The following is a 14,491-nucleotide window of genomic DNA, read 5'->3' on the forward strand; positions in this document are numbered from 1 at the left end:
GGAGCCCTGAGGATGGTGCCCAGCCAGGGAGACACACTTTGGAAGGAAGAGTGAAGCCACAGCTCTTGTCGTTGTGATGGTTACCTGCCCCGTGCCCCTCCCACGGTAGACACAGAGGCCTTCTTCTGGAGAAAGACATTCCTATTTTAACTAGCATCCCGGCACCTAGGAATTACCAGGAGCCCTGCATCCACCTGGAAGAGTGCTGCCGGGGCCCTTAGCGGAGAACCACTGCCCCCTCTCCCATGACACAGGAGTCTGCTGGGACACCTTCAGGACGGAGCAGCCCGCAACTGACAGCTCTGAGGGACACAAGAATGTCACGCAGAGAGGCCGGGATTAGGAATCTGCAGCTTACATTCCGCTCTTAGCTCCAGCTCTCGGGTTTTTCACCCCTCTCTGAACATCAGGTTTTGCACTTATAAGATGAGGAGGATGACTCCTGCACCTGCCTCCCAGCATCTGTGGGACGACTGGACCAGCGCATGTGGGGCGAGCCCCCAAGAAGCCAGGGAGGAGGGAGTGTGTCCCGGGAGCTGCAGACGTTACAAGGTCTCTTAGCAGGAGCTAAAATCCGCATCTCTGGACGGCCTACTCTTTGATCTTAGTTTTGCCTTCGGAGACAAAAGAAATCCCTTCCACACGAAACAGTTACTCCGCATGTGGAAGATGATTAGCATATTCGTCCCCCATGTCTCAGTCCTTCCCTATATGACATGGTTCCCAGACTTTTCAAAAGTGCATAATGCATGTATGGTACAAAGAATAATTTCTTTTCAATGCCGTGTGTGTGGTGATCTTTTTTTTTTTTTTTTTTTTTTTTTGCGGTACGCGGGCCTCTCACTGTTGTGGCCTCTCCCGTTGCGGAGCACAGGCTCCGGACGCGCAAGCTCAGCGGCCATGGCTCACCGGCCCAGCTGCTCCGCGGCACGTGGGATCCTCCCGGACCGGGTCACGAACCCGCGTCCCCTGCATCGGCAGGCGGACTCTCAACCACTGCGCCACCAGGGAAGCCCTGATCATTTTGTAATGTATAAAAATATCGAATTGAGACAGGAAGGAAGGTGGAAGGACACAACTATTGAAAGAATGACACAACCATTAAGAAGAACGGGATGCAACAAAAACTGGTTAGAACCTACTAGGCGCAACATGGCAGAAGATTAGACTTCCCTAGACCTTGAGCCTCATTATACCCTTATTGTAATGCATTAAGTAAATGACGCTATGACAGGCACCACGACAGTTTCAAGGCTAGCCATAAAAGGCCAAAAAGTAGGGGTGCCCCAATTCCTAGAATCCCCTGCCCCTTCTCCAAGACAGTTAGAATATTCCCCCCACGCGTTAGCCCAGCCCATAAAAACTAACCACTCATATCGCAGGGCCGGCTCTCACCCTCTGAGATGGCCCACACTCTGTCTATGGAGTGTGTAGCTCTCTAAATAAACCTGCTTTCACTTTACTATGGTTCACTCTAGAATTCTTTCCTGCCCAAAGCCAAGGACCCTCACTTGGTCGTCTGTCCCAAGGACTCACACAAGACCTCAGACATGACTATCCTCTTGTGCCCCATTTTTCCTGCAACAGAATCACTATGTTGTACATCTGAAATTAATACAATACTGTAAGTCAATTATACTTCAATTTAAAACTACAATTCATTAGTTAAATGCCAGGTGTGTGGTACTCCCTTTGAGAAATAGAACACGGCCTGTGCTTTGAAGTCCCCATTGCCCCTCGAAGTTTGCATCTCCCTCCACTCCCTTTAAGATAACCCAGTTTTGAGAACTTTGTGTTTATAATTCCCTTGCTTTTATTTTTTTAAATGCATATCTATGTACCCTTCAAAAGGACAATTTCCAATGTGATTATGAGCCTCCAGACTTCACACAAATGGAATCACCTCGCACATATTCTTGGGCGACTTCTTTCCTCATTGAACATTGTGTGCCTGAGGTCTGGCCATGTCATGACTGTCAGTTTTGCACAGAAGTCTCCTGGTACAGAAGGACAAGGGTTCCTCTAGGGTCTGTCTTAAGGAGTGATATTGCTGAGTTGTAGGGAAAGGCACTTTACAAGGTAACGCTGCGTTATTTTCCAAAGTAGTTATATCAAGTTACTACCCAACACAGCGTCTAAGGCAACCTTGCCAGCACTTGGCATTTGCAGGTTTTTCAAATTTTTCCCAGTCTGGTGGGTGAAACGTGGCCTCTTGCTGTGATTTTATTTTGCATTTCTCTGGTTACTAATACAACTGAGCATCGCTTCATATGTTTATTGGCCGTTTGTGTTTTCTCTTCTGTCAAAGGCCTATTCATGCCTTAGCACATTTTTCTATATATTTGTCCTTTGTCTTGGTCTTATTAGTTTGGATAAGTTCCCTATAGATTCCAACAGGAATCCTTCATCAGGGATATGTGATATATGGCCTCTCCCAGGTTGAGGCTTGTCTTTTCATTTTCTTGTTTTTGTGGTATTTGCTAATGAACGGAAGCTTTTATTGTAATGTAGGCAAATTTATGACTCTTTCCGCTGTCTCTCTGCATTTGTTGTGGCTTGTTTAAAAATTCTTCCCTACCCCAAAGTGAATTCCCTACTCTTTATCCATTATGTATCGCACAATATATATTGCACAATATTGCACAGCTGTTGAAAGACACCATTCTCAGTGTTCAGACCATAAAGAATAATCTGGGACAACTGGTCCATGATGAACACAAGTGTTCATCCCCCCTCCTTCTCATAATCCCACTGAAAGAGAAGGGAAGCAGTACAGAAGGGGTAGGGAATCCATAAGCACATTAAAAATGGGCTTGGGGACAGCAGCAAACCCAGGATTTTGACAAATTTTAGGAAGACAGAAAGCAGGTAGGATCAGAGACTTCCCTGGCGGTCCAGTGGTTAAGACTCCATGCTTCCAATGCAGGGGGTTTGGGTTTGATCCCTGGTCAGTGAACTAAGATCCCACATGCCACGCGGCAAAAAAAAAAGAAAGAAAGAAAGAAAGAAAGAAAGCAGGTAGGATCATATTGATCCTACAGTACAAAGGGAACCACAGCCCAGATGTGCATGGAGGCTGAAGAGGAGGTAGAGCCCGTTCCCTGCAAAGTCCCAGCGCTCTCCAGCAGGAGTGGCGAGTCAGCAGAAGTCGGATTATTAACTGAAAGGCTACCATGGGGCAGCTGCATCCACCCTTTCTGGTCCCTATCACTGTATGGAAAGTGAAGATATAACTAGGAAGGAGGAGGTTCCCATGTGGCCTTTGACCTCCTAAAGTAAGACCATCATCCTCGTGGCACTGGAATGTGTGGTGGGCAGAGGCGTCCAGCTGCCTGCCTGCTCTGCGCAGGGTGTGCTGAAGTGAACTCTCCTGCTCAGCACATTCAATGGTCAGTCCTACCTTTTAGGGAAAGATCCAAATACCAGGAGAGGAAGCCCATGGCAACTGCACAGGTATGTTTTTAACCAATCTGGTTCTTTTTTCACAAGTAAACACTGACAAGCAAAGGATCACCAGACTTTTGAGAAGAAGATTTAACAGCACAAAGAGAGAGAAAGAGAGAGATGAACAAACAGAACTGACCCCAGAAAAAATAAATAAGATTCATGGAACTTCAGAGAACTTTTTTAAAGTCTGTATTAGTATAGAAATAGTCAAGAAGATACCGTATCTGTAAAACAAGAATAGCGTTTTACTTAAAAAACAGAATCCGAAAGAGAAGAAGAAGCAACTGGTAACCACTGACAGAACTGAAAACAAAACCAGCAAGTTTTGGTTAAAAGGCTGGAAGAAGAAGTCAATGAAACCTGCCAGGATCACGAAGAGGTCGGTCCCAACATTGCGGACTTGGCTGACATGATACCAGCAGTGGCTCAGCATGTGACTTCTTATAAGAAAGTCAAACAAACAAAAAACCCTGTTTATTTAAACCACCTGTTCTATTATTTGTAGCTGAAAATATTCCTAGCTGATATAAGAATTAAAAATAAAGAATTCCCTGGGTCTCGTTTCCCTTTGTTTTTTTTTTTTAAATGAAGAGATTGAACTAGATATTCAGTTAATAAATCTCACTGGACCAAACAGATGCCTCTTTCAGTGTCTGTATTCTACTAGGGGTGGGATGCAGACCCAATCTTTCTGCAGTGTTAAAAGTTATAAGATTCTATTATTTTTGGAACTTAATCTTTCACACTAAAAGAGTAAATACTTTGTTCATTTATCTATCAACAACTATTTATTGGGCACCTGCTATATGCCAGCTGTTACGCTAGGTGACGGGGCTCCGGCAGGGCACACTCATGGTCAGTGCTTTCATGGAGCTTATAGTCCAGTGAGGAAGACAGACATCATCAAACAAGCGGTAAGCAGATAACTGACTGTGATTTTCAGGAGTACTGTGGAGGAAAGGTGTATAGTCCCTCTTGAGAATGTACCTGCTCCAGCATACCTCTAATCGGGGTATCAGATCTTGGTGGTTCTTTCCTCCAGGAGGGGACAAAAACTTTGATGTAGGTGTGTCCTCTGTCCCTGAACCAGTCCACAGCCAGCTGGATTCCCCGGCAAGAGAAGGCTTCTTTATTTCCATGACTACAATGAGAAAACAAAGACATCTGCAGAGAAACAGGAAGGGTTCCTCAAGAGTGACTTTTCCTGGGAATAGCCTGGATCATAGTCTCATAATCAAAGGGAATCAGGCAAATCTGCATTTTGAAAATAGGTCATTCTTTGCACAAAATATGTCCCTTAATTGGAACCAATTAGCTTGTGATAATATGTAGAGGGTCTCCGGCTCCAAGGAGGGTGCATTCCAAGGATTAATAGACAAGATCCTCTTATTAACTGAAGCTAATATGGATCAAGAGAGGGTTGTCAGGGCTTCCCTGGTGGCGCAGTGGTTGAGAGTCCACCTGCCGATGCAGGGGACACAGGTTCGTGCCCCGGTCCGGGAGGATCCCACATGCCGCGGAGTGGCTGGGCCCGTGAGCCATGGCCGCTGAGCCTGCGCGTCTGGAGCCTGTGTTCCACAACAGGGGAGGCCACAACAGTGAGAGGCCCACGTACCGCAAAAAAAAAAAAAAAAAAAGAGAGGGTTGTCCATGTGATATTGGTCTTCCCAAATCCAAGTAAGGATGCCAATGTGCCCCACAAATTCCACTGTAACCATCCATCAGTGGAGACAGGAAGGAGAGAGCAGTGTGAGAGGAGACCCAAGACCAGGCAGGGGGACTTCCCTGGTGGTCCAGTGGCTAAGACTCCGTGCTCCCAATGCAGGGGGCCCAGGTTCGATCCCTAGTCAGGGAACTGGATCCCACATGCTGCAACTAAAGATCCCGCATGTTGCAACGAAGATCTCGCGTGCCGCAACTAAGAGCCAGAGCAGCCAAATACATAAATAGAATAAATTTAAAAAGAAAAAGACCAGGCAGGGTCTTAGGAGCTAGAAGATCTGTCTACTCCTAAGAAGCATGAGAAGCTGTAGAAAGATTTTAGGATTTTAAGACTGGGGGTATATGTGATGTGATGAGATGTGATCTGATGTATGTTTCAAAGAGTTCAACCTGGCAGCACAGAGGACAATAAGTTGGAAGGATCCAGAGTAGGGGGGACACCAGTTAAGAAGCAGCTGTACTCATCAAAGCAAAACCTGATGGTGACCTGGATCCAGCTGGTGGTGGTGAAGAGTAGGTGAACCTGAGAGATAGTATCTCCAGAATGTGCTGATTGACTGGGTACAGGGGTGATAGGGGAAAAGGCACTGAGGAGACCTCTGACTTGTATAAGGGGATGGAGGGCTCCCTGAGACAGATCCTGTTTGGGAGGAAGACAGGATTTAGAGAAAACAATCCTGAGTTTGGTCGTGGACACATGGAGAGTTGGGAGGAGCCTTGGTGACCTCTAAGTGGAAATATTAAATAAACAGCTAGGGTTCAGAAGAGAGGTCTGGGTGGTAAAACATGTGAGTCATCGTTTAAGCACCAGTTGGAGCCACCGCGTGGAGAGAATTGCCTGGACAGAGAGTGAGCATCAGGGGCTGGACCTGGAGGAGCCCTGGAGCCGAGCAGCTGGTTGCAGGTAGAGCAGGACAACCAAGGGAAGAAACAAAGGCATCTCTCAGAAGAGAAGGGGGGTGCTTCCCTGGTGGTGCAGTGGTTGAGAGTCCGCCTGCCGATGCAGGGGACACGGATTCGTGCCCCATCCGGGAAGATCCCACATGCCGCGGAGCGGCTGGGCCCGTGAGCCATGGCCGCTGAGCCTGCGCGTCCGGGGCCTGTGCTCCACAACGGGAGAGGCCACAGCAGTGAGAGGCCCGTGTACCGCAAAAAAAAAAAAAAAAAAAAAAAAGAAGAGCAGGGGGTAAAGCAGAAGAGGCTGCATCGTGGAAGCCTCGGGAGGAGGGCAGCCAAATGCTGCTCTGAGGGGCCAGTGAAGCCTGAAAACACCCCTCAGACTTCATGAGTGGAGGTCAGCAGCATTTTGCTGGAGAGGGAGACAGGTACATAGATTTGAGATACTGAGAATGCAGACTCATTGGGACTCGGCCACGGCCTGGTTTCAAGACTAGCTCACCCCCTGCTCACAACTTCCACCCAGCCACTGGCACTCCCTCAGCCCTTTGTCCTGACCATGCATCTCCCTTCACTCCCATCACAGGGCCTTTGCACCAACTATTTCCACTCCTCTCAGCCCAGCCCATTCCTCCTTCGGCTTCATCGTCACTTCCTCAGGAAAAGCATCCCCTCGCCTCTAAATTCCGTCAGATTCCCCTGTTAGGAGTCCTCACAGCACCATCCTTGTCCTTCCTGGCACCTGTCACAGTTGGACATGCACACTCCCCCACAGGATGAACTGTGCCTCCCCCTTTCTAGAGCATAGGTTCCTGTTGCTGCCTGTCGTTCCCAGCACCTAGCATGGTGGTGCCTGATAATTGGTAAGGGCTCAACAAAAACATGCTGAAGAAATGAATGACTGAGAAGAAACAGGTCTTATGAGCAGCCCGAAGAGAAGCAGCCCAGGCACAGGGAAGGGTTGGCTGGAAGGACCCTGGTGCAGGAAAGGCTTGCGTGTCTAGGGACTGAAAAGAGGACAGTGCGGCTGCAACCCGTGGAGCAGGCGAAGGGGAGGTGGGAGGGGCAGGGCTGGGTGCTTAGAGAGCCAAGGGTCCCCATGGCCCTCGCATCCTCTCCACGTCCAGGCAAGGCCAACACATCAGATCTTCACATTTGTGCTTTCTCTTGTGCGTGGCTTCTTCCACTACTTTCTCAGAGAGGATTAGGATAGGTCCAGGTTTATAAAGTAAAAAAGGGAGTCTTAGAAATGCTAATCAGGGGCTTCCCTGGTGGCGCAGTGGTTGAGAATCTGCCTGCCAATGCAGGGGACACGGGTTCGAGCCCTGGTCTGGGAGGATCCCACATGCCGCGGAGCAACTGGGCCCATGAGCCACAATTACGGAGTCTGCGCGTCTGGAGCCTGTGCTCTGCAACAGGAGAGGCCGCGACAGTGAGAGGCCCGCGCACTGCGATGAAGAGTGGCCCCCGCTTGCCACAACTAGAGAAAGCCTGTGCACAGAAACGAAGACCAACACAGCCATAAATAAATAAAATTAAAAGAAAACATCATGAAGTCTTAGTATATGACACCATATGGTAAGAAGTCATTAATTCTTTAAAAAAAAAAAAAAGAAATGCTAATCAATGGTGTTAGAAGTTGGGCTTTGTGGAGATTCAAGAGAACTCTAGATTCCTGTAGCTCCAGTGACGTATCAGGAACCAGGCCTCACCCCCCTAGATCTGTAGGGTCTTCCAGCTTAGAGAAAATAGCCCTTTGGCCGTTGTCGCTGAGCTGTGAGGCTTATGCAAACAGTAAGGAGAAAATATCAACAGGGGGACTTCCCTGGTGGCACAGTGGTTAAGAATCCGCCTGCCAGGACAGGAATAAAGACACAGTTGTAGAGAATGGACTTGAGGACATGGGGAGGGGGAAGGGAAGCTGGGACAAAGTGAGAGGGTGGCATGGACATATATACACTACCAAATGTAAAACAGATAGCTAGTGGGAAGCAGCTGCATAGCACAGGGAGATCAGCTCAGTGCTTTGTGACCACCTAGAGGGGTGGGATAGAGGGTGGGAGGGAGACGCAAGAGGGAGGAGATATGGGAACATATGTATATGTATAGCTGATTCACTTTGTTATACAGCAGAACCTAACACACCATTGTAAAGCAATTATACTCCAATAAAGATGTTTAAAAAAAAGAGTTTTTAGTAAATGTAATTTCATCATGTAGAATTACATTATCTACTTAATCCATTATTACTGAACATTTACGTTATTCCCAGTCTTTTGCCATCATAAATAATGACATAGTTAACATCTTTGTGCATAAAACTCTACTTGTATTTCAAAATTATGTCGTGAGGATAGATTCCCTCAAATTAGAATTACTAGGTCAAAGAACATGAGTATTTTTATTAAGGGTGTTGATACATATTGCTAAATTATCTTACGGAGAGATTGTACCAATTCACATTCCCACCAGTGGTGTATTAGAGCACTGCGTCATTTCAACAGTTTGGTAATTTTATTGGCAAATAATGAAATCTTGCTTTAATTTGCATTTTTTGATTACTGATGAGATTGAACGTTAAAAAAAATATGTTCATTAGCTATTGTTTTTTCTCTGTGAATTTTCTATTCATGTTCTTTGCTTATTTTTCTATTGCATATATTTGGGGATGTCTGTTTTTTCTTTTACTTGTAAAAACATTTACCTATTAACGATATTAAGCTTTTGTCATATTATTGCCAATGTTTTTTCTAGTTTTGTTGGACATGTAATTTTACAATTCTTGACATGTAGAAGTTTCAGATTTTTACATATTTAAGTGTACCAATCTTTTTCTTTGCAGTTTTTTTTTAACTGAGTTTAGAACATTATTACTGATTCAAGGTTATGATAAATAATCAACTTTGTTTTCTTTAGTTTTATGACTCTTTTTCATACTTATCTTTTTAGTATTTTAGAATTTGTTTTGTGGTAGAATGTAACATGCAGCTCTATGCAATTTTTCTCTTTCAAAGTAGATAGTTGGATGCTGTACACAACTGATTGAATAACCCAATTTCTTTCCCATTGACTGGTGGCCCTTTCTTCATCTTATATTACTTTCTTATGTAGTCAAGGGTCTATTTCTCCAATGGTTTGTGGTTTTTGTTCTCAAGTAATACATTAATTATCAGCAATAATACTACTTTTATATCTTCTTTTCCTACAGTTAATACCCCTTATTTCTAATTCAGTATTTTTAGTTAGACTAGGATTTTTTTTAGAAGACTGTCTAATGAAAATGGTAATAGTAAAAAAAACCCACAAAAAATAAAAGAATCCACCTGCCAATGCAGGTGACACAGGTTCGATCCCTGGCTCAGGAAGATCCCACATGCCGCGGAGCAACTAAGCCCATGTACCACAGCTACTGAGCCTGTGCTCTAGAGCCCACAAGCCACAACTACTGAAGCCCACGTGCCACAACTACTGAAGCCCGCGCGCCTATAGCCCGTGCTCCACAACAAGAGAAGCCACCGCAATGAGAAGCCCGCACACCGCAACAAAGAGCAGGCCCCACTCTCCGCAACTAGAGAAAGCCCACGTGCAGCAACGAAGACACAACACAGACAAAAACAAAAACAAACAAATAAATAAATTTATTTTAAAAAAATCAATGGGGCCGTCTGTGCTAAAAAGGAAGAGGAAATGGAAAGCTAGTCCCTTCGGCCCCAGCAGAAGTTGCAAAACAAGGAGAAGGAGGGAGAATGAGGGGCCACTCACAGCGTCCTTACCCTGCCCCCCAGGCCTGCCCCACTCGCTGAGCCAAGAGGGGACGGGAGGGCTGGCGACACCGTGATGGATGTGAACAGGAGGCTGAAGGCTTGTCTCTCAGCACAGCCTGGGTCTATTGCAAGCCTCTCAGAGAAATCGTGGTTTCAGTGGGTGCAGCCTCCCGCAGGGCTGCAGAGCTGCCGTGGAGGAAAGTGGCGGATAGGTGAACCGGAAGCGACACCCCTGGATCTCTTGCTTCCCCAGGCCTGGAGGATTTCACGCAGCCTGGGAATGGACAGCACTTTAAGCCAGCATGGTTCCCCAAAAGGACAAATGGGACCGATAACGCTCTCTGTTGACCATTCCGGAAGCCAGGCCAGCCGATTGCTCTGCAGAGGAGCCCGGTGACCGTCGCAGACCCCTCTGCCAGACAACACCAGGTCTCAAAAGCCTCCAGATGCCATTTGGGAGAGGGGCAGGGGAAGGGAGAGGAAACACGAAGCCTGAGTCCTCCAGAAGACAGAAGACACTGAGCTATCACAGACGGGCAAGTGTAAAGTTTGCTCCTTCCCGCTACCTAGAAGGTGGCGAAGAGATTTCATCTATCATAGAAAACAAGGTCTGTGTTCTGTGCACACTGCAGCAGTGATGTGAACATCGGATGATACCCACACTCCCACCCCGCCCCCGAGCATACGTATCTCTTGGCCGCAGCAAAGTGCCCACAGTCCATTCTCAAGAAAACATATCGTTGCCACGATTCTTTTAAAATTTGTTTCTCTGGCATGCCATGTGGCATGCGGGTTGCAGGATCTTAGTTCCCTGACCAGGGATAGCACCCGGGCCCCCTGCATTGCGAGCGTGGAGTCTTAACCACTGGACCACCAGGGAAGTCCCTAAAATTTGTTTCTTGATTGCTCTCTTTTCTGTGACTACCTATCTGTCTTTAACTGTTCAAAAGCCAGCTTCCCATCCCTGATGCCTTTGATGGGTGTGTGACTTGGGACGGGGGTTGGGAGGTATAAATCTCACACCCATCAGAGGTATCAGGCACCCCATCCCTGTGAGTGGGCAATGGGGAGCAGGGTGACAAGTTCCAGCGACTCTGGAGGCAGGTGGAGGGGAGGCAGTTGGAGGTGCAGAGATTCAGGAAGAGAAGAGCTGAGGAATGGGGCCACCATCAGCTTCATGCAGCAGAAACTGGCCCCACGGCCTCTCTGATACAGGACTCCAAGATGGCAGACCCCAACCAAGAGGCTCCAAAGGACAGATACGTACCCCCCAGACCAGTGGAAGATGGAGGGAGTGTACATCTTCCCATCAGTGCGGCCAGTATCTTCCCTCTCTCCCTCAGAGGTACCCTGTCTTCCAGCCTGAATTCCAGGCACAAGGAGGTTGGGGACTGGCCCTGAGAACACCTAAGTTGGTCTCTCTGGAATGGAGGATTTTTTATTCAGGTCCACCGTTTTGCACACACTCTACCCCAGCCTCATGAGCCTTCTGGTCTCTAGAAATGTGAAGATTATCTATGTTCAGTCCTTGCCATGTCTTTTTTTACCAACCTCAAAACCCCATCATGGCTGCCCTAGTCCTGGCCACAGAAAGCTCTGAGCAATGGCAGGGTTGATGCCACAAGCAGGGGTCACCTCCTCACCACGTGGGGCTCTGTTTCTAGGAGACGGCAGAGCTCTCAGTCAGGTAATAAAGCTCAGCGGTCACCCTGGAAGCCCACACCCCACGTACGTTAGCCAGAGGCACCCCTTCCCCTGGGCTTCTCCTCCACTCGCTCAGCATGCAGCTGTGAACATCTCCGTCAGCAGGGCGCTGTGCTGGGGGCCTGGGGAGCAGTGAACGAGGCAGACCTCACGCCAGCTTCTTGGAGCTCATTCTTAACAGAGTCCTGTGTATCTGACCACTTTGCACATGTGCCTAATTTAATCATTGCAAGAAGCCCTTGAGGAAGTGACATTGGTCCCATTTCACCCTTGAGGAAACTAAAGCAAAGCCATGTGCTGGCTCGCTGATCTCAGAGCCTAATCTGTTGGGCTGCAAACTCTTCCTTCCCATCTCGATTTATTCCTGCCCCTCTCCAGTCTCTGCTCCTGGGACCCAGACAGCAGCTCCTTCGGAGCAAAAATTACCACCTGTCCACAACACTGTAAATCAACTGTGCTCCAATCAAAACTTTAAAAAATTACCAGCTGTTAAAATGCTCGAGCTGGGGGAGGGACCTTAGCGCTTATTAAAAGCCACTGAGAACCATTTATCAGGCAGAGAGCTGAGCGCCAATGCAGGGGAAAAGGAAACAGGAGTGGGAGGATTTGAACAAAGGGAGGTGGTAACGGAAGTGGGTAGGTACCTGAGGCAAATCCTGCCTGACGAGTGTGCCTGGGCAGCCACCATCAGCGCGTAGCCGTTTACAGTAACTGACAATCTAAGTGAACGCCCCTGTATCATTAACTGTTGCCCAAGAAGTCTCTGCAGAAACCAGCAGACGGTCTTATGAAGAGCGAGGCGGTGGTTTGGGGGTGGGACGAAAGGAAAGACAAGCGGTGATTCCTTTGGGGTGTGAGATGTAAAGGCCCAACACTGATTGACTCTGTTTCTTACTTGGGGTTAAACTGCAAACACTCTGAACCTGGAGTTTCTAGCCCTTCCACCAAGAGATCTCCCCAGCTCAGGTCAGCAGGGAGACAGGGGGTGACCTCTGAGAGAGGGTGCTCCCTCATCTCATAAAAGGAGACATGGGTGCAGACTTAGGTGGGAACCCAAGGCCAATGTTGGTTGGAGTCCATTCAGGGGCTGAGAGGCAGGTTGGACCCCCAGCCCAGGAGTGTGCCCCCTACACCCACTGAGAGGGGCCTGATGAAAACCTCCCATTGCCAACCTCAGCTCTCTCATCACTGAAGATTTGTTTCTCCAGAATACGCCAGATGCTGTTAAGGTTTTTAAGAGTTTAAAAAGGTAAACAACAAGTCAAACAAAAAACCCTGTACACCCCCAAATGAGGAAACACTCAAATGAAACCCTTGTCAAGGCCAGTAAGAGGATGTGAAATTATCAGGTGTTTTTTCCCCAGGCTGAAAGCCTTCAACTCACTCCTTTCCTAAATTTGCCTACAGAACATACACCACTGGTACTTGTCAGTACGTGTGGGTATTTGTGAGTTTGCCAGGCAAGAACATGTTGGCAAGAGTCGGCAGCGAGAAGCAACATTCTTCCCAAACACCACGGTGCAGCTGGTCACATGCTTTCAACGAAAATCACCTTTTTAAAACCTCTGGCCATTTTTCTTAAGGCCAAGCGTACAGCGACTCCAGTGCTCGGCTCACAGCTTCCTCTTTCCTGCACATGCCCACATGCACATACACGTACGCACACACCCCTGAAGGTGTAGGGACTGAAAATGCGTCTCTGTGCTGCTGGTCAAGCAGAGCCACCATTCAATGCACGTGTGACCTTCTGAGGGTTCCCAGCAGGCTGGCAGCTGCAGGAGGGGCATCCTGGCCCCTGGTGAGGGAGAGGGGTCTGGCGTGTCCTGTCTGCAGCGGGCACGTCTGGAGCTCATCGTGCCTGGGGAGGACTTTGGGCAGCACAGGCAGGCTCTGGCCCCGGAATAAAAGTCTATGGGGTCAGGGTCTCCCACTCTGAGACCAAAGATACATGGCATTAGCAGCCCAAAGATACACAGTGCTGGGGAAATGGAAGAGCACTGAAGCCAGAGCCTGCCACTTACTGCTCTGGGACCTGTGGCAAGTTACTTACTCTCTCTGAACCTCTGCAGAAGGAGAGACATTCCTTTATAAGAAAAATGCCTCTATTTCTTTCACACATGCATAAGATAATCACCCTGAATCCGAGAATGTTAGAGATGAGAAACTACATAAGATTATTATTATTCAGTCCAACCTCTTACCTGTATAAACAGGGCTCAAAAAAGTCAGGTGACTCTATTTACAATAGCCAGGTCATGGAAGCAACCTAAATGCCCATCGAAAGACGAATGGATAAAGAAGATGTGGTACATATATACAGTGGAATATTACTCAGCCATAAAAAGGAACGAAATTGGGTCATTTGTAGAGACGTGGATGGACCTAGAGACTGTCATACAGAGTGAAGTAAGTCAGGAAGAGAAAAACAAATATCGTATAGTAACGCATATATGTGGAACCTAGAAAAATGGTTCAGATGAACCGGTTTGCAGGGCAGAAGTAGAGACACAGATGCAGAGAACAAACATATGGACACCAAGGGGGGAAAGCAGGGGGTGGGGTACTGGGATGAACTGGGAGATTGGGATTGACATGTATACACTAATGTGTATAAAACATATAACTAATAAGAACCTGCTGTATAAAAAATTAAATTAAATTAAAAACAATTTTTTAAAAAGGTCAGGTGACGCATGTGGAGGTCACACAGTAGGTAAGCTGAGGAGCTACAGCTGTACCGTCCGTTATGCAGACACTCACCACATGTGGCTATTTACACTTCAAGTTAATTCAAAGGAAATAAAATTGGAAATTCAGCTCGTCTGCCACACCAGCCACATTTCCAGTGCTGGGCGGCCCCGTGTAGCAAGCGGCCACCATACGGACCACCATATGCGGGTAAAGAACTTTCCATCGTCACAGGGAGCTGCGCTATTGGGCAGCCCTAGGCTAGAGGT

General features: G+C 47.5%; 1 protein-coding gene across 1 annotated transcript in view; it reads right to left on the bottom strand.

The window, feature by feature from the left end:
* The window catches only part of ZC3H12D (zinc finger CCCH-type containing 12D), a 33,327-nt gene that overhangs the window by 5,729 nt on the left and 13,107 nt on the right, over nucleotides 1–14,491 (bottom strand). Inside the window, exon 3 of the mRNA XM_079939712.1 lies at nucleotides 4,449–4,588. Coding sequence (XP_079795838.1) covers nucleotides 4,449–4,588 — 140 coding nt within the window. The remainder of the gene's footprint in view (nucleotides 1–4,448; nucleotides 4,589–14,491) is intronic.

Source organism: Stenella coeruleoalba (assembly GCF_951394435.1).
Source record: "Stenella coeruleoalba genome assembly, chromosome: 12".
Lineage (NCBI taxonomy): Eukaryota > Metazoa > Chordata > Mammalia > Artiodactyla > Delphinidae > Stenella > Stenella coeruleoalba.